At 41.3% G+C, this 25,425-nt stretch overlaps 1 protein-coding gene across 1 annotated transcript; it reads right to left on the minus strand.

The window, feature by feature from the left end:
* Nucleotides 1-3,272: 3,272 nt before the first annotated feature.
* On the minus strand, nt 3,273-20,566 carry LOC134211347 (aldehyde oxidase 3-like). Its single transcript, XM_062688126.1, has 8 exons — nt 20,315-20,566; nt 19,875-20,224; nt 19,643-19,815; nt 19,052-19,583; nt 18,659-18,985; nt 18,338-18,588; nt 4,269-6,083; nt 3,273-4,209 (listed from the first exon to the last, which is right to left on the minus strand). Exons 2-8 carry the CDS (start codon nt 19,912-19,914, stop codon nt 3,544-3,546), a joined length of 3,804 nt encoding a protein of 1,267 aa, XP_062544110.1. The 5' UTR covers nt 19,915-20,224; nt 20,315-20,566; the 3' UTR covers nt 3,273-3,543.
* Nucleotides 20,567-25,425: the final 4,859 nt, after the last annotated feature.

Consider the following 25,425-nt stretch of genomic DNA (forward strand, 5'->3'; position numbering starts at 1 on the left):
CCTAATAGAGTTTCAGAGAAAATGTATGTTGGTATTACTTAAGTAATTCCTAGATTTCTTCAAGAATTCCTTTGGAATTACTCCCAGTAATTTATTTGAAATTCCCTCCAGAGATTCCTTTGAAGATTCGTCCAGGAATTCCCTAGGAAATTGCCTCCAAAAGTTTTACAAAAACTTCTCCGGAAACGAATTCCAGAAAGTTTTTCGGAAATTCTTTCGGATATTCCTTAAAATTTACTTCAGGAATTACGTCAGAATTTCCTCCACGTATTCCTTTGTTTAAGAAAACCATAAAATCCTTTAGGAATTCTTTCGTAATTCGCTTAGAAATTTTTTCGGATGTGCCTTTCGAAAATCATTCGCAAATTGCTTTTGAAATATCGACGGAAAATATTTTAGAATTTCTCTAAAAATTCCTTCAGAAATTCATTTACAGATTCCTTTGGAAATATATTTAGTCTTTGAAAGTTTGCTTAGAAATTTCTTCGTAAATTAATATGAAGGATTATTTTAGGAATTCCACCGGATTTTTTTTAGAAAAAAAAGCTAAGAAATTCCTCTATGGGTTCCTTAGCAAGTTTTTTGACATCTTTTCCTGAAATTCCCAGAGGATTTTTTTCAGAACTACCTTAAGTAATTCCTTGGGAATTTCTACGGGTAATCCTTTGAAAATTCTTTGGTAACTTTAGGAAGAAGTTCTTGGTTGTTTCCCTCAGTAATTCCGTCACAACATTCTCCATTTCTTTTGATTTTTTCGGGAATCTCTTCAGAAATTCTTCGGAAATTGCTTTTAGGCAACCATTCGGAAATTCTTCTAGGAATTCCCTAGAACATTTTTTCGAAATTTAATGAAAAGATTCTTCATGATTTTTCTCTGGGAGATCCTTCGATTCCCTAATGTATATTATTTTTGAAGTCGGTGTTTCCAGGCAAAATTATAAAATACCTGTACATATAATAAGCAAGGCCTACGTTCCCAAACCTTTGTACCTCATGACGAATAAACGAGTCTACTTTTAGCGAACAAACAAGCTAGTTCGGTTTTGTATTTCCTTGGTGTGATTTGTGGGAAGTCCATCGTGGATCAAAAGTGAAGTTGGCCAAGTTCAGACGAAGTATTTTTACACTAAGTTCTTTCGAAAATTCCTTCAAAAATCCTTTAATTTCTTCGGAAATTGTTTAAGGATTTTTTTCAGAAACTATTTCTTTGCTTAATGAATTTCCAAATGAAATGCTGAAAGAATATTCTATGGTTTTACCTGTGGTTTTACTAAAGGAATTTCCCAACGAGAGCCTTAATGTTTTTTTTAAATGCCTATATTAGTTTCCGCAGAATTTCTTGTAGTGTTTTACAAAGGAATTTCTAATAAAACGTAAAAAAAAATCGTTATTTCCTCCGGAAATCTCTTCAGGAACTCCACCAAGAACTTTTTTTGTCATATTTAACCAACTTTTGAGGAAAATATTCAATTTGGTTGGTTATCGTGCCCCAGTCTTACTCAACCAGAGCTCATTTTAGTCATGTTGATCATCTATTGAGATTTGTGCATACAAGAACGTGAGGTAGGGAGTAAACTGTCCATTGTGGTTGTCATTAGTGGATTCCATCTTGAATGTCCTTCCAGGATCCAAAGGTCACAGCAGGTGAACGAACTGAAACATTGCCCAATTGTATGTGTAAATCAAAGAATAGTAGTTAGAATTTTTCTGAAATTTAGATATATTGAGAAGTAAATCGACTGGAGCTTATCAAAATCCTGAATTAGGAAAACTTTTGGGAAAAAAATATTAACAAATTAGTCCTATGAAACCGAAGTCTAATTCTCAATATTGCTCAAGGGCTACCAAAACTGAAGTAAGACTCGTGGTTAAATTTTGATTCATCAAAATCAGAGAATAATAAAATAGTTTTAATTTGAATAACAATTTGAGATCAGGTACTTATTAGTGTCGATGGTAATTTACTATGGAATGTGATGTGTGATGATCGATCGATATTACAATTTTAATACACTGAAGTCGATTTTTATAGGACGATTCGGGACGTGTGAATCAAAACCGCGTGAATTCAAAAATCCACGTTAAAATTGATTTTTTTAGCCATTGATTTTTTCATCTACGCCGGTTCACGCCGCCGCCGCCGCCGCCGATAAAAGCCAACGGCGCGCCGCCGTGACGCCGCCGCCGGAGCAAAAGTGACCACTACGCCGCCGCCGCCGATTATATGACCGGCGCACAGGTCTACAGGATATGTCTTTGGTTGCCATCTCAGTGCTTATGGCGTAAGCCCATTCATATAACATATCCGAGGAGAGGGATTCTGAACTTCGAATGTAGCTCAGAAAAAGGCGTTCTTTCGAATCAATAAAACAAATCAACGTGTTTTTCAAAATAAAAAACACAAATTTAACTAAAATATAAATCTGACCGCCTACAGAGTGAGTGCTCCGGATAACGTTGTTTTTCTTGTTGTAGCGAATTGTGGTGACAAATAGGTTCTATGCGGAGGGCTAATGTGACAACAAAACGGAACATAGTTAGTAAATACACTAAGCATAAAACATAAACACAACATAAACATATTCATTGTCCACAGACTCCTTGAAAAGGGCACAATACATGTGTCCGAAACGTCGGTTGAAAACATAAAACCCCGTATTTGATCCCAAAAGACTGAAAGCCAATACCTCTATCGTCGCCATCTTAGTCGAATCAACGAGGAAAGACTAAAATATAAAATACTTGATCAAACTGCCCTCATCTCATATGTTAGCTTAATGATATAACTAAAGAGTAAACTAGCTACGCGAATAAGTCACATCATATACCGCCGGAAATAAGTATAAAGACAAGCATGATTTTCATACATTTTCATCATGATTGAGGATCGATATCTCGATTCGTAGCGATTCGATTTGGCTGAAATTTTACTAGGCACCTGTTTTTAACTTGAACTTTGGATCTTTGAGTAAATTTCATACATCTCTGTTGATTTTGACCTCAAAATCTGGAAGTAATTATAAAGACACCACTTTTTATATGGAGCTCCATACAACGGAACTGTCTTTATAATTATTTCCAACAGAAACGCGTATAACCAGAATATATGCATAAATATAACTATCATGGAATAAAAATTCAAGTCATTTTAGGCTTGTTGGCAAAAAAACAGCCCAATCGAATCGCTAAGAATCGAGATATTGACTTCCCAATATGGCCATTCTGTATGAAAACCGAGCTTGTCTTTATACTTATTTCCACCAGTGTATATGGTCAAATTATTGAACAGGAAGTCCCAAAAAATCAACTTGTCGAAAGAGTCACCTGACAAAATAAAATCAATGACTGGCCGATTATGACGCAATGTATGTTTTGGTGGAAAGTTCCACAACATGAAGTTGTCATCATAGCATACCTACATTGCCGTTAAAATAAAAAATCATATATTTTAAAGAAACAAAAATTAACGTATTTGAAAAGAAGTTGCAATATTTTTCTTCCAATTAGCTATTAGTCTTCACTCTTTCAAAAGCATAAGTACGTTCAATTTAATTTGTACTGATTAATAGAATTTCCCGTCAGTTGATATATTTCTTCAGGCGTTGTTGGTGCTCCCAGTGATACCCACAGCTGATCTGTGCTGATTCCAGCATCCTTTCTAGCCGACAGCAGTGCATGGCGGATGGCAAACAGAACGACGACACTCATTACAGAAGCAGGTTCTCCCGTGGTTTTCGATCGCAGCACACCTGCTTGGTTTGGACTGTTCTGTAGCAAGCTGATCCTGAAATCGATTGGAATGTCCTTTGCTCCAGGGGGCTTGTAGTTCCATGAACGGTTTGTTAACACTTCTCCGCTGTGTGGATCATGCATCATCTTTTCCGTCAAAAAGTAGCCTAGTCCCATGACAAAGGCACCTTCGATTTGACCTACGTCTATTCCGGGACTTAGACTTTCTCCGGTGTCCTCAAGAATATCTACTCGAATGATCTGAAGGTTTCCCGTTAGAACGTCTATTTCTATTTCGGCACAGCTAAGCCCCCAAACTATATAAGGTTCGAGCTCTGATTCTTTGTACATGTATGTAGCACTGAGGTCAATATTTTCGCGATAGGCTTGCTCAATTATGGAAGTCCAAGACGAATTTCCGATCCTTTCCCGAATAGGATGGATTCGATCTAGAAGTACTTCACATGCTTTTTTGATGGCCTACAAATGATAAATAACTTGTACAACACTTACAAACAATGAAAATCAAGTATACTTACATATCCCACTGCTTCGCTAGTATAACTAGCCTGAGTACAAACCGCATTAGGAGAAACCAAATTATTCGTTGGTTTGATACTGATCATCTGCATTGGTATCCCAAGAATGTGGGCTGCTATTTGGACGGCTTTCGTGTTCAACCCCTGACCCATCTCGATTCCTCCGTGAGCAATGGAAACAGTTCCATCTCCGTGGTAGATAGAAACTATGGCATGCAGTGCTCCCAGATAGGTCATTCGATATTTCATGGGAACGATAGAAATTCCTCGCTTACGCCAGCGATTCTCAAGATTGAAACGATCAATTACTACTTTCCGATCATCGTATTTAACATCCGATCGGAATTGCGGGAGAAGATCAATCATTTTAGACCCTGTGTCCATATTGATCATTCGAACATCCAGAGGATCCATTTCTGTTGAGTGAGCAATGTGCTCGATGATATTTTCGATCATTGCAATTGCTTCCACAGACCCCGGTGCACGTAACCAAGTATTGCTTGCAGTGTCCGTCCGTGCATTCAATGCCTCTATTTTGAAAGTGTCTTCAGCATAACAATTAGGATAGTAACCGTTGATGTAGAATGGAGTTTCGTTGTATGAAGATCCTGAATCATGGATGAACTCATTGAATAGCTTCTGAATTTTGCCATTATTTGTGAAGCTGACCTCATATTTAGAATGGCACCCATAGCGTTTTCCTATAGCTGCAATGTTATCTTCCATGGTCAAAATCATTCTAACCGGTCGCTTCGACAGATGAGCTGCTAAGGCACATGCACAAGCCACGAAAGCAGATCGACTGGCTTTACCTCCGTAAGAGCCACCTAAGCGACGGACATGGATATTGAGACGATTTTCTGGAACATTTAACATTTGCGCTATTGCTACCTGGATAAGATCTACCCATTGAGTGGAAGGGTAAACATCCATCTCGTTTTCTATCGGTACGCAAATACAAGTTTGAGTTTCCATATAATAATGATATTGTACTCCCAGATTCATTTCGCCGGATACTTTCAATGGGCCTTCAGGAGATTGAGCATAATTACGACCTTCAAATCCATGATCAGTTCTGATAATACGCTCCGTTTGGTTGTGATCGATAATTTTGCGAACGGTGGGATAGACCGTTTTATCATTCATGTCATAATATATTGATACTCGTTTGCTAGCTTTGTTGGCAAGATCGAATGACTCGGCCACAATTACTCCAATTGGCTGTCCGTGGTATAACACTTCATCGCTGCAGAAAATTTCCTCTTCCTCTGGACAGACATCCTTGAACGGCATTACTTCATTTTTACCGGGAATATCCTTAGCGGAGTAAAACGCCACTACTCCTGGGATGTTCAATGCCTCGGTTGCATCAATTTTTAAAATTTTAACATTGGCTTTCGTTGCCAGTACAAAGCAAGCGAACAGTTCAAGAGGCATCGCTGGGATATCGTTGATGAATTGGGATTTTCCTGAGGTTTGCGCGAGTCCTTCAATTTTCGGAATATTTTGAGTCAGAGGCCAATTTTGTGGAATAGTATCGAAATGTTGAGATCCTCTTGACAGTGGACGTTCCAAATGGCGCGCTCCTGATATCAATTCTCGTTTAATTGAGATGGAGTTCTCTGATGCTGTTATTAGGACAAATTTGTAGAAGAGTGAAAGTGCCAAGTTTTTACGATACTCAGGAGAAGCATCTGGCAAAACCCAATTTGGTTCAAGCTCGTTTGATAGAATTGTAAGCGCATTGTGCAAGATAGTATTATCGAAGATATTTTTTCCAATCAGGTAACGTTCCATAGCAGTTGCGTGTGTGAACTGTTGAAGAAAGATATTAATGAAAATCGGTGATGAGTAAACAATTTTTTAAATTATTGTACACGTACGGAAAACCTCACCCTTCGATTCCCTGTATGAAACGGGTGAAAACAAATCCTATGTCTTGAAAGTCAGGAACCAAGTTTACTTGAACAAACTGTTGCAGAAAACCCCCTTGAATAATTAGACCGCTGTTCATCGTGCATTCTGTGCATAACACCATAAAATGGATGGTTTACATCATGGCGTTTTGGATCCATCACCTGTGACATAAGGGTTCAGTCCACTAACTGAACCAGCTTACTTTAACCTACATAGGTAGTACAATTTTCTTTATCACGACAGTGTTCAACGTGCCAAAAGTCCAACACTTCCTACGTCCTAGAACCGCTGCAGAATCTGGATAGCTTAGGCTACTAGTGACCGGAAGCTATACCCCAACCGAAACCATTGGAGCGATGTCGGCGTTTGATACAGATCTCAGTGTTATGCCATAAACAACATAACGTTGGTAGACAGGACGTCAAGATCCTACAAAGATATTTCCCCTATACTCCACGAGCGATCAAATAGCAGAGTTGCGCGAAAAAAGAAGAGTGTCTCCAGATCCCTTGATAGTCACCCTCACTCAGAAACTTGAATTGACGTCACCAGGCTAAGTCCATCCTCCCAATTCTTCAATGAGAAGTTGGAAACAGCTCCCGTTACCTCCCAGAGAGTCCACGCTGGCACTAACTAACACTAATGTAGGCATTCCCCGAACCATCATTCAACCAGCAGCGGGGGAACCTCAAGAAGTGGCCAATGTGCCCAGATGCTCTGCGAGTGTCTTCTCATTTCATTTCATTCATTTCATTTATTTAGTCTACATCTATACAGATAACACTGAATCAACAATTTGACGCCACAATACACGGTTCGAGGCCGCATCTCTCCATCCTCGAATACGCCCCACGCTCGCCAAGTCGTTCTGCACCTGGTCTGCCCATCTCGCTCGCTGCGCTCCACGTCGTCTCGTACCTGTCGGATCGGAAGCGAACACCATCTTTGCAGGGTTGCTGTCCGGCATTCTTGCAACATGCCCTGCCCATCGTACCCTTCCGGCTTTAGCTACCTTCTGGATACTGGGTTCGCCGTAGAGCTGGGCGAGCTCATGGTTCATTCTTCGCCGCCACACACCGTCTTCTTGTACACCGCCAAAGATGGTCCTAAGCACCCGTCTCTCGAATACTCCGAGTGCTTGCAAGTCCTCCTCGAGCATTGTCCATGTTTCATGTCCGTAGAGGACAACCGGTCTTATAAGCGTCTTGTACATGACACATTTGGTGCGGTGGCGAATCTTTTTCGACCGAAGTTTCTTCTGGAGCCCGTAGTAGGCCCGACTTCCACAGATGATGCGCCTTCGTATTTCACGACTAACGTTGTTGTCAGCCGTTAGCAAGGATCCGAGGTAGACGAATTCCTCGACCACCTCGAAGGTATCCCCGTCTATCGTAACACTGCTTCCCAGGCGGACCCTGTCGCGCTCGGTTCCACCCACAAGCAAGTACTTTGTCTTTGACGCATTCACCACCAGTCCAACTTTTGTTGCTTCACGTTTCAGGCGGGTGTACAGTTCTGCCACCTTTGCAAATGTTCGGCCGACAATGTCCATGTCATCCGCGAAGCAAATAAATTGACTGGATCTGTTGAAAATCGTTCCCCGGCTGTTACACCCGGCTCTCCGCATGACACCTTCTAGCGCAATGTTGAACAACAGGCACGAAAGTCCATCACCTTGTCTTAGTCCCCGGCGCGATTCGAACGAACTGGAGTGTTCGCCCGAGATCTTCACACAGTTTTGCACACCATCCACCGTTGCTTTGATCAGTCTGGTAAGCTTTCCAGGGAAGCTGTTCTCGTCCATAATTTTCCATAGCTCTACGCGGTCTATACTGTCGTATGCCGCCTTGAAATCAACGAACAGATGGTGCGTTGGGACCTGATATTCACGGCATTTTTGAAGGATTTGCCGTACAGTAAAGATCTGGTCCGTTGTCGAGCGGCCGTCAACGAAGCCGGCTTGATAACTTCCCACGAACTCGTTCACTAATGGTGACAGACGACGGAAGATGATCTGGGATATCACTTTGTAGGCGGCATTAAGGATGGTGATCGCTCGAAAGTTCTCACACTCCAGGTTGTCGCCTTTCTTGTAGATGGGGCATATAACCCCTTCCTTCCACTCCTCCGGTAGCTGTTCGTTTTCCCAGATTCTGACTATCAGTTTGTGCAGGCAAGTGGCCAGCTTTTCCGGGCCCATCTTGATGAGCTCAGCTCCGATACCATCCTTACCAGCTGCTTTATTGGTCTTTAGCTGTTGAATGGCATCCTTAACTTCCCTCAAGGTGGGGGCTGGTTGGCTTCCATCGTCCGCTGAACTGACGTAGTCATCTCCTCCGCTGCCTTGACTTTCATTGCTTGTACTCTCAGCGCCATTCAGATGTTCCTCGTAGTGCTGCTTCCACCTTTCGATCACCACACGTTCGTCCGTCAAGATGCTCCCATCCTTATCCCGGCACATTTCGGCTCGCGGCACAAAGCCTTTGCGGGATGCGTTGAGCTTTGATAGAACTTGCGTGTATCTTGAGAACGGCACAGCTGTTCCATCTCCTCGCACTCCGCTTCTTCCAGGCGGCGTTTCTTCTCCTGAAAAAGGCGGGTCTGCTGTCTCCGCTTCCGTCTATAACGTTCCACGTTCTGCCGGGTACCTTGCTGCAGCGCGACCGCCCGCGCTGCGTCCTTCTCCTCCAGAATCTGTCTGCACTCTTCGTCGAACCAATCGTTCCGTCGACTTCGACCCATATACCCGACGTTGTTCTCCGCTGCGTCGTTAATGGCTGCTTTGACTGTATTCCAGCAGTCCTCAAGAGGGGCCCCATCGAGCTCACCCTCTTCCGGCAACGCTGCCTCGAGATGCTGCGCGTATGCAGTGGCGACATCAGGTTGCCTCAGTCGCTCTAGGTCGTACCGCGGCGGTCGTCGGTACCGAACATTGTTGATGACGAATAGTTTTGGGCGCAGTTTAACCATCACCAGATAGTGGTCAGAGTCGATGTTAGCGCCACGATATGTCCTGACGTCGATAATGTCGGAGAAGTGCCGTCCATCAATCAGAACGTGGTCGATTTGTGATTCTGTCTGCAGTGGCGATCTCCAGGTGTACCGATACGGGAGGCTGTGTTGGAAGTAGGTGCTGCGAATGGCCATATTCTTGGAGGCGGCGAAATCAATTAGTCGTAGGCCGTTTTCGTTCGTCAGCCGGTGAGCGCTGAACTTTCCAATAGTCGGTCTAAACTCCTCCTCTTGGCCAACCTGAGCGTTCAAATCTCCTATGATGATTTTGACGTCGTGGCTTGGGCAGCTGTCGTACTCACGTTCCAGCTGCGCGTAGAATGCGTCCTTATCATCATCAGTGCTTCCGGAGTGTGGGCTATGGACGTTGATTATGCTGAAGTTGAAGAACCGGCCTTTGATCCTCAACCTGCACATTCTCTCGTTGATCGGCCACCACCCGATCACGCGCCTTTGCATATCGCCCATCACTATGAAAGCTGTTCCCCAGCTCGTGTGTGTTGCCGCAGCTCTGGTAGATGGTATGATTACCTCTAAACGTTCGCACCATTGATCCCTTCCAACAAACCTCCTGCAGCGCTACGATGCCGAATCCACGGTCCTTGAGCACATCGGCGAGTATGCGTGTGCTCCCGATGAAGTTGAGATATTTGCAGTTCCACGAACCGAGTTTCCAATCGCTAGTCCCTTTTCGTCGCAGTGGTCTTCGCCGATGGTTCCGGTCCGTACTCTCTTGTTGATTGTTCGTTGCTTATGATTTTTTAAAGGCTGGCTTGCAGGGCCTGACACCAAACCCCCTAAATTTCCGGAGGACCATTCCTCCTTATTTCCGGTGGACCATGGTGCACAGTTTCACTTAGAGTCCCACGCTGGCACTCGGACGATGATCAGCCGCCCCTAACATGGAGAACAGACGCTGTTGTGAGCCGATCCTGACATGGAGAACAGACGCTCAATAAGATTTGCACCTCCGGAGAGGAGCAAACCCCCCCTTCCCTGTCAGCATACGACCATAGTTCCCACCGGGGTTGGTTACCCGATCTTCCCTAAGGTTGCTCGTATCCCGGCCAGCACCGCGGGGGTAGGGATAGAAGTTGCTGGGTAAGAGGCTAAGGACCGCGAGATGGGGTCTATTTTATTCCTCCAGGTACGCGAAGTACCAATGGTACGCTTTACCCAGCATTTGCCGTGCCGTGCAAGTGTCTTCTATCGTATTTATGTTGCAAAATCATGAGGTTTGACGTCTCCTGACTGTTCCCTGGGGGCACCAGGTTCGACGTTGTTTTGTCAAAGATTGTGCGTACTTACAAAGCGGTGATCTATTTCGGCTGCCTTCGCTGCAGGAGTTATCAAGCAATCCGTTGTATAAGGAAATCAAGGGTGGAATGGGCCATTGGTTTGTGTTGGTTCTGGGCCACTCTTCGATTAAACTCAGCTGCAGGTCGATTATTTCAGGCGTTTGTTGGTGCGCCTAATTGGCGAATTTGGAGTCGACTCACTGTCGAAACCGCTGCCTGTTCATTCGATGATATTTTTTCAGGACTGTTGATGCCGGTTTACCGAGGAGGTTAAGCACCGGCTGTAGGATATGGTCGATCAACTCAACCATGTGGGTGAATCCGGGGTCATGATCGTGTAGTAGGCTTTCTCCATGTTGTTGCTACAGATGGTACACACTTAATTTTTAACCGGGATCAATTTTTTCAACTTTTACCGAGCCCCAGCAAACATGTTTTTCGTCGAGATATCTGTCAAAATTGCAGAAAATCAGCAAATAATTTGCCAAAACCCAGCTAACAAACCTCATTTTTGATGATATATCAGTTTTTTTTTATTTTGCTGGGCACACGGCTGTGCGGTTTTCACCGAGATGCTGAAATAAAAACTAAGTGTGTAAAGTATCGATTGCCATTGTTTCTAAAGGCTTGATGTTTCCTATTTAGGTCACCGGCTATGATGTATTGACTCTTGAGATGATGCAGAGGGTACTGGAGCTTGAACTGATGCAGCTGCCACAGGTGTGTCGTAACCGAAAACGCTCCTGAACAGGCACTCGCCAACATGCCGCTTCAAGATTAGCCAACAGAATGTCGAGTAGTCGCTATATGCAGAAAACCGAAGCTCTTGCCCCTGAACGAATACCAACACTCATACAAGGTGGATTTTAGCGTACAATCCATTTCATGCACGCTAGTGTATACCCTTCGTCCACCTTCTCTTTCTTTCTTCAGTGACAGTCCCCAACTCGAACGATGCATAATACAAATCGTTTGCATCGTGAATTCAAACACACACATCGGAAACCACAATCAATCATTTTGTTGATCACTTTCATGTCATCATCATCACATCATCACATTGATTCGAAGTTAGTTCGAAATTCACACTACATTTTTTGGTCAATAATTAAGTGATAACAATATACACTACATTACCTATTAGCTCTACTCGGATACGTTCATTTACTTGAATAAAAATATGCTACATCAGTAATTAGCAAACAAACAGTTTCATGAGTTTGTTCCAATTCAGCAAATATTCAAATCCAATCGAAATCCATTCCAAAACTAATATTCATCCAATTTAATCCAATTTAAACTAGATCCAAGTCCAATCCAATAGTGATCCGTTTCAAATCCAATTCAAATCCAAATCCTTTTCATTTCCAATCTAAATCCGTTTCAATCCAATCCAAATCCGATCCATGTTTCAATCCAAATCCAAGTTTAATCCGAATCCAATCCAATTACGATCCAAATCTAATGCAAATCCAATGCCATCGAAATCCGATCCAAATCCAATCCAAATCCAATCCAAATCCGATCCATGTTCAATCCAAAGCCAAATCAAATCCAAATCTGATTCAAGTCTAATCAAATTTCGATCCAAATCTAATACAAATCCATTCCGAATCCAATCGAAATCCGATCCAAATCCAATCCAAAACAAATCCAAATCCGATACAAATACAAATCCTATTCAATCCAATTTATTTCTAATCTAAATCCTTTCCAAATCTAATGCCATCCAAGTGTAATCCAAATCCAATCCAACTCTGATTCAATCCAATACAAATTCAATACAAATCCGATCCATGGTCATTCCAAATCCAAATTTAATCCAGATCCAATTACGATCCAAATCTAATGCAAATCCAATCCCATCGAAATCCGATCCGAATCTAATTCAATCTAAATCCAATCCAAATCGAATCCAAAACAAATCCAATCCATGTTCAATCCAAAGCAAAATCAAATCCAAATCTGTTCCAAATCCATTCTAAATCCGATCCAAATCCAATCTTAATTCAATTCAAATCCGATCCAAACCTAATGCAAATCTGTTCCAAATCCAATCCAAATCCAAATTCTATTCAAATCCAATCTATATATATATATATATATATATTAGGGTGGCTCAAATTAGTATGGGAAAAACTTTGTTCAATTTTTGTGATGGGCCGCCCTCTTATTCGGTTCTATTTGATGCCCTGATGCTCTGGACAAAATTTCAGCCAAATCGGTCAACGTTTGGCCAGTGCTAAACTCGTTGGAAGTTTATATGGAAAAATGTATGCAGAAACATCCAAAAACAGTAAATTGCAGCTGGACTACACAACTTACGATGAAGAACTATGATACTCATTCAGATCTTGGAGAATTTAATACAGAATGTTATGCAGAAAACCGCGAGAAGATTCGAGTTTACCCGGCTAAGTTATTAGCATTTCTCTGCAGTGGGGTTTGAGTAAATTTCGTTTCTTTTACCTTTGAAAAGAAATAAATTCACCCCTACAACACTCCAGTAAAATGCTAATATCTTTGCGTAATAAACTCTAATCTTCTCGCGGTTTTCAGCATAACATTCTGTATTTTATTTTACAAGAACTGAATGAGTATCATTGTTCTTGATCGTAAATTGTGCCGCCCAACTGGAAATCACTGTTTTTGGATGTTTCTGCATACATTTTTTCATATAAACTTTCAACAAGTTTAGCACTGCCTAAACGTTGACCGATTTGGCTGAAATTTTGTCCAGAGCATCAGGGCATCAAATAGAACCGTAGAGAGAGCGCCCCTTCAATAAATTTGAAAAAGTGTTTTTTGAGCCACCCTAATATATATATATATATATATATATATATATATATATATATATATATATATATATATATATATATATATATATATATATATATATATATATATTTTTATGAAGGTTTACTGGCGGGACTCTGAATAGAGTAGAAACCTCTGCACCAGGCCTTTGATGATACCGTAGCATAATTCCATTCGAAGCAGTTTGCCAGCCGTACACGGAACATGTCGTCCAAGAAGACGCTGTTGCAACTGAATCAGAGGGAGTTACGTTCATAAATAGTCGGAGACTAACATCGTAATAGTTTAAAGTCATTTTTGTCATTTTCTTGTCAGAGTCAAATAATTTAGTCAGTTTTTATGCTATTTATACGTCTATTGTCATTGTACGCGCTCAAAATCGACAGAAGCAGTTTATCCGACTCACATGGAACATGTTGCCCAATGCTTCATCGTAAAAATTGAGCCGGAAGTTTTTTTATCAAGTATAAGAAAGTGTTCAATCCCGATTGATAAAAAATGCCAAGTTAATAACTTTTGAAGCAGTTTCCCAGCCGTACAAGGATCATGTCGTCCATTAAGACACTGTTGAACTGGCTCAAAAGACATTGCATTTACAACTCTAATAGATACTCTCTCCCATTATCTCATTCCTAATCATATAGATTGATCTGTACGATGTCATTCTTGTCTTTATGGTCAGAAGGTATGAAGTATGCGTTCCTTGAATTACTTTGTTTGCCTAAGTTATTGGTTCATCCTGTGTCAATACTATCAAACACAATGTAAGTTATGTCTTGTAAAAAGTGGAAACTGTTCGCGCATGTGTCGTGTGTGCGTGTCTATTTAATTGTTATTCCTTTGTCAAGGTATTACTATTATTATGTTCTAATAAGTAGCTTGATCGTTTCCAAACTAACTGTAATTATCTATCATGTACTAATGATCAGTTATGAGTCAGCTATAGGATTCACGTTTCGGTGGCAAAGTAAAGCTTCATCACGCCTATTCCCTACTATTAGTAAAAATTATCGTGAATGAAGCCGTCATAAGATTGTTCATATACCATCATTATAATGTGTGGTATTTTTTTATTATTGCTCTTCGAAGTGAGGCATAACAAAATAAAACTGGCACCACGTTCCTAGTTTTGAAAAAACTTCTACTCAGTGAATCCAGCAGTCGATTCCCTACGAATGTCTTGAATACTTTGTTTTTCAATAAATGCCTAGCTAGCTAAATGTAAGCGTGGCTACGACTCATCGTCACAGGGAACGCATCAGAAAAGTATTGCCGAAAAGAAGAGAACTCACATCATTATCACTGATGAAAAAGGCCTCTGCCTGACTGCACTACCATTCAAGGCTCCAAGACACGAGATCCGTTGGATCACATGCAAATGCCGTAAATTAGTGCGTCAATGCCAGATATGTAACGCGGCACCAAACAAAAATAGTCAACATGTGATACCACCACGACAGGATATGTCTTTTGTTGCCATATCAGTGCTAATGGCGTAAGCCGACCCACCGCGGCAAGGTCACATATCCGAGGGGAAGGATATTCATATCCAATCTATTTCCAATCTTAATCCGTTCCAAATCTAATCCCATCCAAATCTAATCCTTCTCTGATCCAATCCAATACAAATTCAATCCAAATCCGATCCATGTTCAATACTAATACAAACCAAATCCAAATTTAATCCAAATCCAAACCCATTGAAATCCGATCCGAATGCAATCCAATACACATCCAGTCCAAATCAAATCCAATACAAATCCAAATCCGATTCATGTTCAAATCATCAAATTCCAACATCCATATACACTATAAAAATCGAACCACAATTGAATACCCAGAGTAATAAGCTTGCAAGGCTCATTGGATAACAATAGTAACTCGAAGATTTTGTTAACACATTTTCTGTTTAAAGTGTCATCGTCCATGAGTTTTTGTTTTCTTTTATATTAGCCTTGGACCATTCTCAGCCTATTCACCACCGCAACAGCGTCATGATGAGCCTACTGCAACTGGAACAATTGTCGTAACCAAAAACGCTCCTGAACAGGCACTCGCCAACATGCCGCTTCAAGATTAGCCAACAGAATGTCGAGAAGTCGCTAAGGACTGTTCAGTTTATAAAGAGGACACTTTGTATTGTCGATGCTTTTAAACCATCAATATTTCTCGGGTACTTATTCAAAAGGACGTATGAGATTTTGTAAACAAAGATTCAAATGTTGATTGGTCCAATCTGATGGCTCTGCCACGAAAACCAACACCACCAACAGGTAGCCGAAGGCTTCTCCTACCTGCCTGTGATGATGGTTTGCGTGGGAGTGCTATCAGATTGGACAAATCGACGTTTGAATCTTTGTTTACCAAATCACATACGTCCTTTTGAATAAGTACCCGAGATTTTTCTAAATCTGTTTTCTTTTCATTGAATATGTTGTCTGGCCTTCTAGAAATGAAATCCAATTATCAACAAAACTTTAAAATTTGGGATATTCATAACAATCTAAATTTGTTGGATTTTCAACAGCTTCAACCGTTTATATCCCGTTTTCGGGCTGTCACAGGCTCTATTGTTGCTTGATATCGACAAATCATTGACAGTGTGTTTCTTTCCGATCTTCTTGATGATTTTGTTGACATGCCCATTTACAATTTTCTTACAAAGTGTCAATTTTGCTTATAAAAAATTCTGTTCGGAAGCTTATGTTTACGCAAAATTTGAGAAGCTTTGACAATTGGCGCCATTTTGTTAGATTTAAACTGTTTTATCTCTTTTCAAAATGTATAGTTGATTGACAGTATATTATATTATACGATAAAACAAACTCCATCGAAATTGACCAATCTAGGGTATCTGTTCCCATATTAATAACAGCCCGTATATTAATCCCAACCGTCGATAAACCAAATAAAAAATCAATTTAATTACAATTTCTCACATCGTATGTACACAATAATGGATGGAACACATTCTTGAATGTTTCAAATATTATTCAAGATTTTCTTAAAGCAATGTTTTAATGCACAAGAATCAAATTATTAAAAGATAAAATTATGCACTTTTATTTTCATTTTCCTACCTCTGAACTGTTGGTTTGATGCACTGCTCGATTGCTACTAGCAGATTCGTCCGTTTTCACGCCGTTGTTTTCCACTCAATTTCAAGCTCACACAAGTGTATCTTTTCAAAATTCACTTCACAACACATAAAGCACATCACATTTTCACTATACATATAATTATATTTGAAAAACCAACGCGATTTCCTATAGTTTGATATAGGTTTATTTCGAACAACGTCTAAATTATCCTTGCCCGTATTCCAAACTGTTTACATGCCTTGCAGTACTCTCAAGGGTTGCCGACCTAGATTTTTATTTCAAAAATGCTTGAATAAACTTTTACTGTGAAATTCAACTCTTATGTTTGTAAAATAAGGTATATCGAAAAGATAATCTACGACAAACATAAAATTTAGCTGATAAGTTGAAAAACTACAACAAAGACTGCAATTTCGTAATTATATTTCAACTCAAATACAAAACATTGTAGAGTTCGGCATCACTGCAATCATATCGTTACGTATACACACAAGTAATAGTGTGCGTGGTTTATGTTGGAAACAGTATTATTGATATAGGTACAGGCATAGGATTAACTATTCTTGAATGTTATTGAAATAGGTGCATGGCGGTGATGATGTTTTTCAGCTAAATTCTTCTAAAATGTGATAATATTGTTTTCAATTAAAAATGCCGTGAGCCGAGCATTATTATTCTCATGTTTCTTGATTATTGGGTAAGAAATCAATGCATTTTATATGCGCATTGCCTTATTGTTATTGATATAGGAACAGATACCCTATCTGCATAATATCGTCATTTAAAAGTGTCCTCTCAATAAACTGAACAGTCCTTATATACAGAAAAACCGAAGCTCTTGCCCCTGCTGAACGAATACCAACACTCATACAAGGTGGATTTTAGCGTACAATCCATTCCATGCACGCTAGTGTATACCCTTCGTCCTCCTTCTCTTTCTTTCTTCAGTAACAGTCCCCAACTCGAACGATGCATAATACAAATCGTTTGCATCGTGAATTCAAACACACACACACAGCGGAAACCACAATCAATCATTTTGTTGATCGCTTTCATGTCATCATCATCACATCATCACATTGATTCGAAGTACGGAGAGTGTTTATCGTTGTGAAACATGAAATACCGCCGTCGCTGGGAATTGCGAATCACAGAGGAAGGATCTTCAACGAGGACCTAAGGAATAAGTGTTTTGAGTGCCGAAAGGAAGAGCATCGCAAAGATGCATGTCCTCTGCGAAGTAAACGGAGTCAGGAGAAGCCAAAGGAATCGTTGATAACCTATGCCGAAGTAGTGAGCGGAGCCCAGGAAAATGAAGAAGATGCCGAAGAGGAAGCTATCGAAGAAGAGGCAATCGAAGTCCTAGACGAGGAGATGCAGCAATCTACGGAACAGGATCCAACGAAAATCGTATTCAAAAATAAAACTGACCAATTGTGGTACGAACGCAAGGGTATTCTGAATTATACAGAGAAAAAAGAAAAAAATGTTACGTGACTATGCTGAGGAGCAACGGAAGAAGAAAGAGGAGGATCTGCGAGAACAATAAAAGTATGCGGCTCGCAAAAATCGCGGAAAAATGCTATATAGTTAGGATAACTTTCTTATTCAATCAGCCTATCGGCTCCGTAGAGTTTTGTATAAAACAAATGAGCCTCAAATAAATCGATAAGAAAAATAAAAAAAGGGCAACAGGGCATAACGAACAATGAATTTCACGTTTATGAACAGCACATACTGAATTCCATGAAAATATCTCTTTTGGGTAAGCCCTTGATCTTCTCTGTGAGTTGTTCGTGAAGAAAGCTACCATTTTTTCACCTTTCAAATCGGTTTTTTTTCTAATGTGTGATGGTTAATTGTTTCCCAAGCAATATGTCCATAAGAATGATGTTTCATAATTTAAATAAGCGATACTCACGGTTGGATTTATTCCTCCATAACAAATTGTAGCTTCTTCGACCATCAATGCAGGGTCTTTTTTAAGCCTCACTAGAAAAGCTGCATTGACATAGGCGTGAGCATTTTGGGCTCGTGGCATAATTTTGAAAGACTTGAACGTTTTGGCCGACTCCAGCCGTGGCATGTTTACGTTCACAATCAGTTTCTTGTTCATATTTAGGCGAATGAATTCCTGCGGTTTCATAACACTTATGTTTTTGTCAGAATGCACTAAAATATATATATAAAATGGATTGAATTAACTCCATCTTAGACTTAATTATGATACTCAAACACTTACTAATTGTTAACGTTGCACCAATAGTTTCAAGAATCAGATACAAATCAGAGGGGAATTCCTCGTGTTGATTTTTGATACTCAGATTTCCGGCGATCGTACCAGTATTGCGAACCGGAACATTAGCTATTAGATCAATGTGCTTGGCAAGCTCGGAGCAGTAATCAAAGCCACTGGATTTTTTAGCTGTCTCAGATAGTATGATTATGAACTCAGCTAATGTTACGTTGGCTCCAACAATCAATTGTTTTCCCAGAGAATGCGATCGAAGTTCTTCAACAGAGTTAATATCTATGAAGATTTGAAGTTTTTCGCTTTTGCGATAGACTCCTGCAACATGTTCAGGTTAATTGATTGTGATTAACTGATTAACTTATCCTTTTGTGACTAACTTACCATGTGCAGTATTTCCCGAAATTAACATATACGGTTTTGTGCCGATGTTTTCAAAAATACTGAATATTTCAGTTGTGTTGTATACCTTGTGCCACTCCCTATTATCTGGGAAGATCATGTGAATGGATTTTTTTTCACTAACTATATTTGAGGCAGGGCAGGTTCCCAGGCAGGCATCACTCATTTTTGAGCAGATCTGATTGAGGTCCTCGATATCCGCACAAGCTTTCGCCAACTTTGGTTCAGCATCGTAAGCCAAAGATTTAAATGCATCCAAAATAGGTCGATATCCGGTGCACCGACAAATATTACCTCCAAACGAATTCTCGACCTCGGCCATCGAAACGAGCCCTTTTTTAGACTCCAGCAAACTGTACATGTTCATGACCATCCCCGGTGAGCAATATCCACACTGGGTGCCATTGAAATGGGCGAGCACTTTTTGCGCTCTGTGATAGCCCACTCGATCACTGCCGATACCCTCGATCGTAACAACATCCAATCCATGGCAAGAGAATACTGGAAACAGACACTGAAAGAGCCGAATTATTCAACTAATCGAATCACTTTTATCTTCACTTCTTTTCTCACCGAATTCACAGCATGGGAAACTATTTCTCCACTGACTGGATGTGGCCCTGATACATTGACCAAGCATGCACCACAGCCCCCTTCTAAGCACATAAACTTGGTCCCGCTAAGGTGAGCATGGTTGCGAATGAAAGTATTCAATGATGTGTCGATGGGAACGGTCGATGGGTTCACTAGAAATAAAGCACTCTTCAATGAAATATTGGATGTAAGTAAATTTTGAAGATCTTACCGTTGAAAATATTTCCGTTCAATCTAAACGTAATTGACATTCTTACGATGTAATGGGACTAATTGCCCCCTGCATTAGAGAGTACGTTACTAGCTACTGGAGCTGTTAAGTGAGCAGATTTTTCTCTCACACAGTTATTTTGAACTCAGGAGAATAATGACGTACAATGCACACTCTACAGCGCAGGCCAAACCGTTTTGATATGATCAGTATACTATTAACTACTACATATGCAATCCTACACCGAGTAATTAAATCACATTGGCTGAATTCGTTGCGGCTTTTCTTACTTGATGATTTTTTCGCTACGAGTTGTACTTTTTTCAAAGGCTTGCCAAAATAGAAAAATACTAATTCTATGATTAGATTACGCTAGTAAATTGAGCAAATTGCTGGACTTGAACGCGAATTCAACATCTAAACACTTTCTTTCAACTAACTTGAACCAAAATAAAGTTGAAGATCTTCAAATGTCGGCAAGTTAACTGAAATTAACTGAGTTGATCAATATGGATTATTGTCATGGGAGCGTGGAGTGTGGTTGGGTAGTCGGACTTGCTCGCTAGGTCTCTTCTTCCTTCTCCTGCTGTGCTGTGGCAACTAGCTACCCAAGTCCAATTTATGGATGCGGGTGATTGGGCTTGCTCACGAAATGGTTGTGCCGGTGTTTACAAAATCCAAATTATAAAGGGGGCTTTGCGGTGGGTGCTTGGGCGTGCTCATGCGATTCGGTTTTCTTTCTGTGTAGGGTTACTGCTCCTGGACTTCATCTCATAGCTCCAATATTGGTCTCATGAAAAACAAAGCAAATAAAAGGTATTTTGTTTGTTTATTATTTTTGTGATTTTTTCAGCAGTGAGCATGCATGTTAGCAAAAAGCAGCGACGAAATTGGTGCGGAATTTCTTTGTTTCGCGATGAGATGAATATATGTACAGTGAGATGGAAAACGGAACAGTTCCCCTATATACTGAAATGGTTACAGCAGTTGGTAGTAGTCTCCTTCATTTCATTGTTCGACGATGAAATGAATTTAGCGCTTAGGAGCCCATATTAGCTGCATTGGTCCATTTCTCTTCATCGATGTTTATCAATGCAGCGCATTTCAACAGTTGCCTTTGATTTTACGGTTCAGGGCGATAAAGGATAGTTGCGTCTTGCACCAAAAGCTACAATCATGGTTGTAGTTTTTATTCAGTTGAGTTGTGAACGAAAGAAAAAATGTTGCGATATGCACTCTCCTTTTATAGTAAATATTATGTTCAGAGCAAAAATTCCAAATTTACTCTTTATATATTTTTTATATTTTCTTGTAGCAGTATGTGGGGCCCTAGAGCTTCCGAGTGTTGCACAGCACTTAGAGTACTGCGATGGAGGAACCAACCGAGTTGTGCCTAGGCCTACTCGGTTGATGCTTGGCTTACTGGGAGTACGTAAATCTTGGTGATTGCGCGCCGATATTCTCCGTCTGCAGTCCGGACGTGGGACATCCAATCGATTTCGTGGGACATCCAAGAGGTCTGGTTCAGGGAAGCAAGTGAGCGGACGGTGAACGAGGAAGTGTCCCGGAGTGAGCACTTCAAGGTCGTTCAAGTCGAAAGAGAGCGGCGTCAGTGGCCACGAGTTAAGGCAGGCTTCTATGCGAGCTAGCGACGAGCTGACGAATTCGTCCTAATAGAGGATCGAGTTGTCGACGGTTCGACGGAAGTGATTCTTGAAGTACTGCCGATTCCCATAGATCGCCGAAGATTGGGCTGCGGGGCGGTATGAACTTAAAGTTTATGCCTTCGTCCGCACACTGGTAGACTGTTCCATCTTGGTGCTGTTGCGAACGAAACTGTTTGCCCAATTCCTTCAATTCCTTTGCGGCTTTTCGGAAGTTTGTAGCGTTATCACACTCTATAATACTTGGTTTTCTTCTTCGAGCAATGAAACCATGCAGCGCTGCTTTAAACGCCGAAGTGGAGATGTCATAGACCAGCTCCATATGTTGAAAATGGCTACGAATTATTGGAGGTACCTTCTTAGTTTTGTGGTACTGGAACGGTCCACAGAGATCTACTCCTGTGTTGAGGAATGGCAACGTCGGGGTTACTCTTTCGAGATTACAAGGACGGCAGCGGAAGCAGCATACGCAGAAGTACACACCATTTCGTGCCAAATCCCGTAGACGAAGAGGCCAAACATTTTCCCGGACGCATGCCGCAAGAAGTTGAGGTCCAGCAAGCAGGTTCTTCAGATGGCAGTACGAAACAATAGGAATCGTTAGAGGGTGTCGAGCTGGCAGAATAATCGGATGTTTATTGTCGTTGGAGATGGCCGCAGTTCTCTGGCGGCCCTGAAGTCGTAGAATCCCATCAACGAGAATAGGGCGAGGCTCCGTATTTTCGAGTTCGGTTCAACTTGACCGTGTGTCGCTACTGCATTGTTATCTTAATCGAAAACTTCGTTTTGTGCAAGTCTAACAAGGTTGTTGGATGCTTCAATGAGCTCCAGCGTTTGTAGAAAACCTGACCGTCGATCTGTGCGGCTACTTGGCTTGATGTTGTGACTGAAGCGATGAAGCAGAGCAATGATACGAACGGGTCGAATTGAGAAGATTTCGTTTGGTTGGTGCACCTGTACTGGCAGTGATACTGTTCTTTCTTCAAATTGCACGTGCTGCAAGTCGAATGAGGTTTGGGGGGTTCGAGGCAGTCAAAACCGCGATGGTTGACTAAACCATTGTGGGTCATTCCACCACGATGTGCTTTCTTGAAGCTGAGCTGCATACATGCCGCGAGAAATGATATTCGCAGGGTTTTCAACGCCTGGTACATGCGTCCAAACACCGTAGGCGGTGAGATGTTGCACCTTGGAAACTCGATTTGCGATGAAAGTTTTCCACTGTGATGGAGTCGAACGGAGCCAGAGGAGGGTGATCATCGAATCTGTCCAAATAATGGCCTTAACTTTCAACGTTGTACTTGTTTGAACCTTGTTGTACAAATGGCTCAAGAGAAGAGCTCAAGACGTGGTAATCAGTTGCGCTTGTGCCTTTGGAATCGCCGAGAAGGGCCACCTTAGATTTTGCAGCCAGCAATCGAACGGCGATCACCCCGTCTGTCGAAACTGTGCGTATATAGATGCAGGCTCCATATGCCTTTTCCGAGGCATCGCAAAAACCATGCACTTCAGTGGACACGAGAACTGAAGCAGGCATCGCCCATCTAGGAATGCTAATCGCCGATAGCCCATCTAAGCTGTAACGGAACTCCAACCAGTGATGTTGTCCGACATCGTCTAACGGATCGTCCCAGTTCATAATAGTTTGCTAGAGAGCCTAGACGAAAAGTTTAGCGAGCACCACAACCAGGCTGATAAGACCGAGAGGATCGTAGAGACGAGCCGTACCCGATAGGACGATTCGACGAGAAATTGGCCCTTCGTGTGACCATTTGGGAACAGAGTTTGAAAACACGTCGTCCACCGGTTCCCATTGAAGCCCCAATGTCTTGATTGGAGCGGAATACGAGTCCAGCGAAAATGTAGTTCGTTCATCGGAGAGCTCTGCTGGTATATGGGCGGTAGGTAATAGCAGGAGAATTCGATGTCCATTTACACAAGCTCATGAATGCCGACTGCATAAACTCTAGAAGCTGCTGGCAGAGTTCTACACCTTCGTCCACATCGACGGCACCGGTCAACATGTCGAGAGGAAATTCTTCCTACCCATCCTTGGACAACTGCTGGAGGCACTTGGTTGCCAAATATGGGGCAGAGGCGGTGCCGAACGTCACCGTTGTCAACTCAAAGGTACGAAGAGGCTGGTTCGGCGAGCTACGCCAGAGAAAGTAATTAGATTTTAAAGTTTTTGCGACTACTAATCACCTCAGTTACTTCACACAGTATAACCAATGAAATCACTCATCCTATTCACCTACTTTCGTGATCACCAAAAATAATGCGGTCACTATTACCGCCTCGTTCTTTCTTCACTTTCACAACTCCTCCACTATCATAACTCTCTTAAGCAGGGAAACCATTCCCAGAAACGGGTCACCGAAAAATCACTAAACGGTCAAAACAAAATTACTATCTAGAACCATCCTTGTTCAAAATCACGTACAACCTTTCCAAATTCACGTCACGCCTTAATCAGTATTTTTTTTGTTGGAGCGTAGAACCACTGCGTACATTGAGTTGAACTTTTGTGATAAACCCCTGATTTGTATATAAGTCCCTGCTTACTATTTTGTTGAACACACGACTGCAAGTGTGTTTAATGGGGAGTCGATTCACTTAACACTTTACATCACAGACCCATATGACTGCCAATACCATCTAACATTGCTTCATTATTTATTTATTTATTTATTTATTTATTTACACCGCCTTCAGACAAGCTGTACAGACTGTATGATTATATTCTAATGTTTAACCTAGAGACGAAAATAGCTGAACAGATTTATTTAATGATTCGCCTTCGACTGGGTCGCATAGACTACTAATTAAAATTTAACTTATTTCGAACTGAATAAACAATTAAGTGACAGTAATATTCAACACAATGGAAACTATTAAAAAGACAATGAAAATACATGGATATTGAAGATTAGCGTATAAAATTGGGTTGAATTATCCGGTTTATAGGTCTCCATACGGGATTCGAGCAATGTATGAATTCTCGACATCGCACACCTGGTGGCCAACTAGCTGCATCTAGCGCGGAATCACGATGACGGGCGTCTACAACGACTTTGAAAGACACATAATCGAGAGAAGAAAGATCTTTCCGAGGGGACGCTAGGCATTTAATGTGTGAAACTTGTTCGGCTCCTATTGATTCGCACACCATGAGCCTCATTTCCTCTTCCGTTACATCATTCGCGATGTTTGAAATGAAAAGTTGGACAGTCTGGTCGTTTATCACTTCAGGATTATCGATATTCATCATTCTTGTTGAAGATAAAGGCTGATTAAACATTGTGTGATTCGAAACAATTTTACTCGAGGAATTCGAAACTAAAGTAGTAACTATCTTGCCAATACGTTCCACTTCCATTCTCAAATGAAGTACCTCATCTTTCATTGTTGATTCATTGCTTTCCACCGTTGAGGGCTGTTTAAAGCGAAAGCGGCCGGTTTCAATTATGTGCCTACAGCTGTCACACATCCAGAAAATGTTAGAGTGCAAGCAAGCGCATCCTTCATCATAATTCAATCCCACACATTTTGCGTGAAACTGGTGACGATCTTCACAGAAACCATCGCATGATACAACGATATCTTCTGGACAAAATTCCTTATTACATTTGCCGCAATTGTCCATCATTAATTAATGCGTTTAGTCCAAACAGTGGGAGATAAAATCCAGAATATCATACACCGCAACAGCTTTCTGATGTAGAGCACTGATATTATTTGAAACGACGGTTGTGTCGTTCAATTGTCCGGATGACTGGTGTAGGTGCTGCTGATGAAAGCCGACGATCGTTGCAAAGCGAAAAATAATTCGTTAGCTGCTTCGGTGAAGGCGAACGTCAAGCGAGTAAAGTGATTGTGAGAATGGC

This window comes from Armigeres subalbatus, chromosome 2, assembly GCF_024139115.2.
Source record: "Armigeres subalbatus isolate Guangzhou_Male chromosome 2, GZ_Asu_2, whole genome shotgun sequence".
Classification (NCBI taxonomy): Eukaryota; Metazoa; Arthropoda; class Insecta; order Diptera; family Culicidae; genus Armigeres; species Armigeres subalbatus.

What these genes read in the sequence shown, in the direction of transcription:
- LOC134211347 (XM_062688126.1), bottom strand. Translation starts at nt 19,914, where the DNA reads ATGTCAATTACGTTTAGATTGAACGGAAATATTTTCAACG. An exon ending in GAACGGAAATATTTTCAACG is followed by an intron (nt 19,816 to 19,874) that starts GTAAGATCTTCA and finishes CTTTATTTCTAG; the next exon opens with TGAACCCATCGACCGTTCCC. An exon ending in ATGGAGGAATAAATCCAACC is followed by an intron (nt 6,084 to 18,337) that starts GTGAGTATCGCT and finishes TTTCTTCAACAG; the next exon opens with TTCACACACGCAACTGCTAT.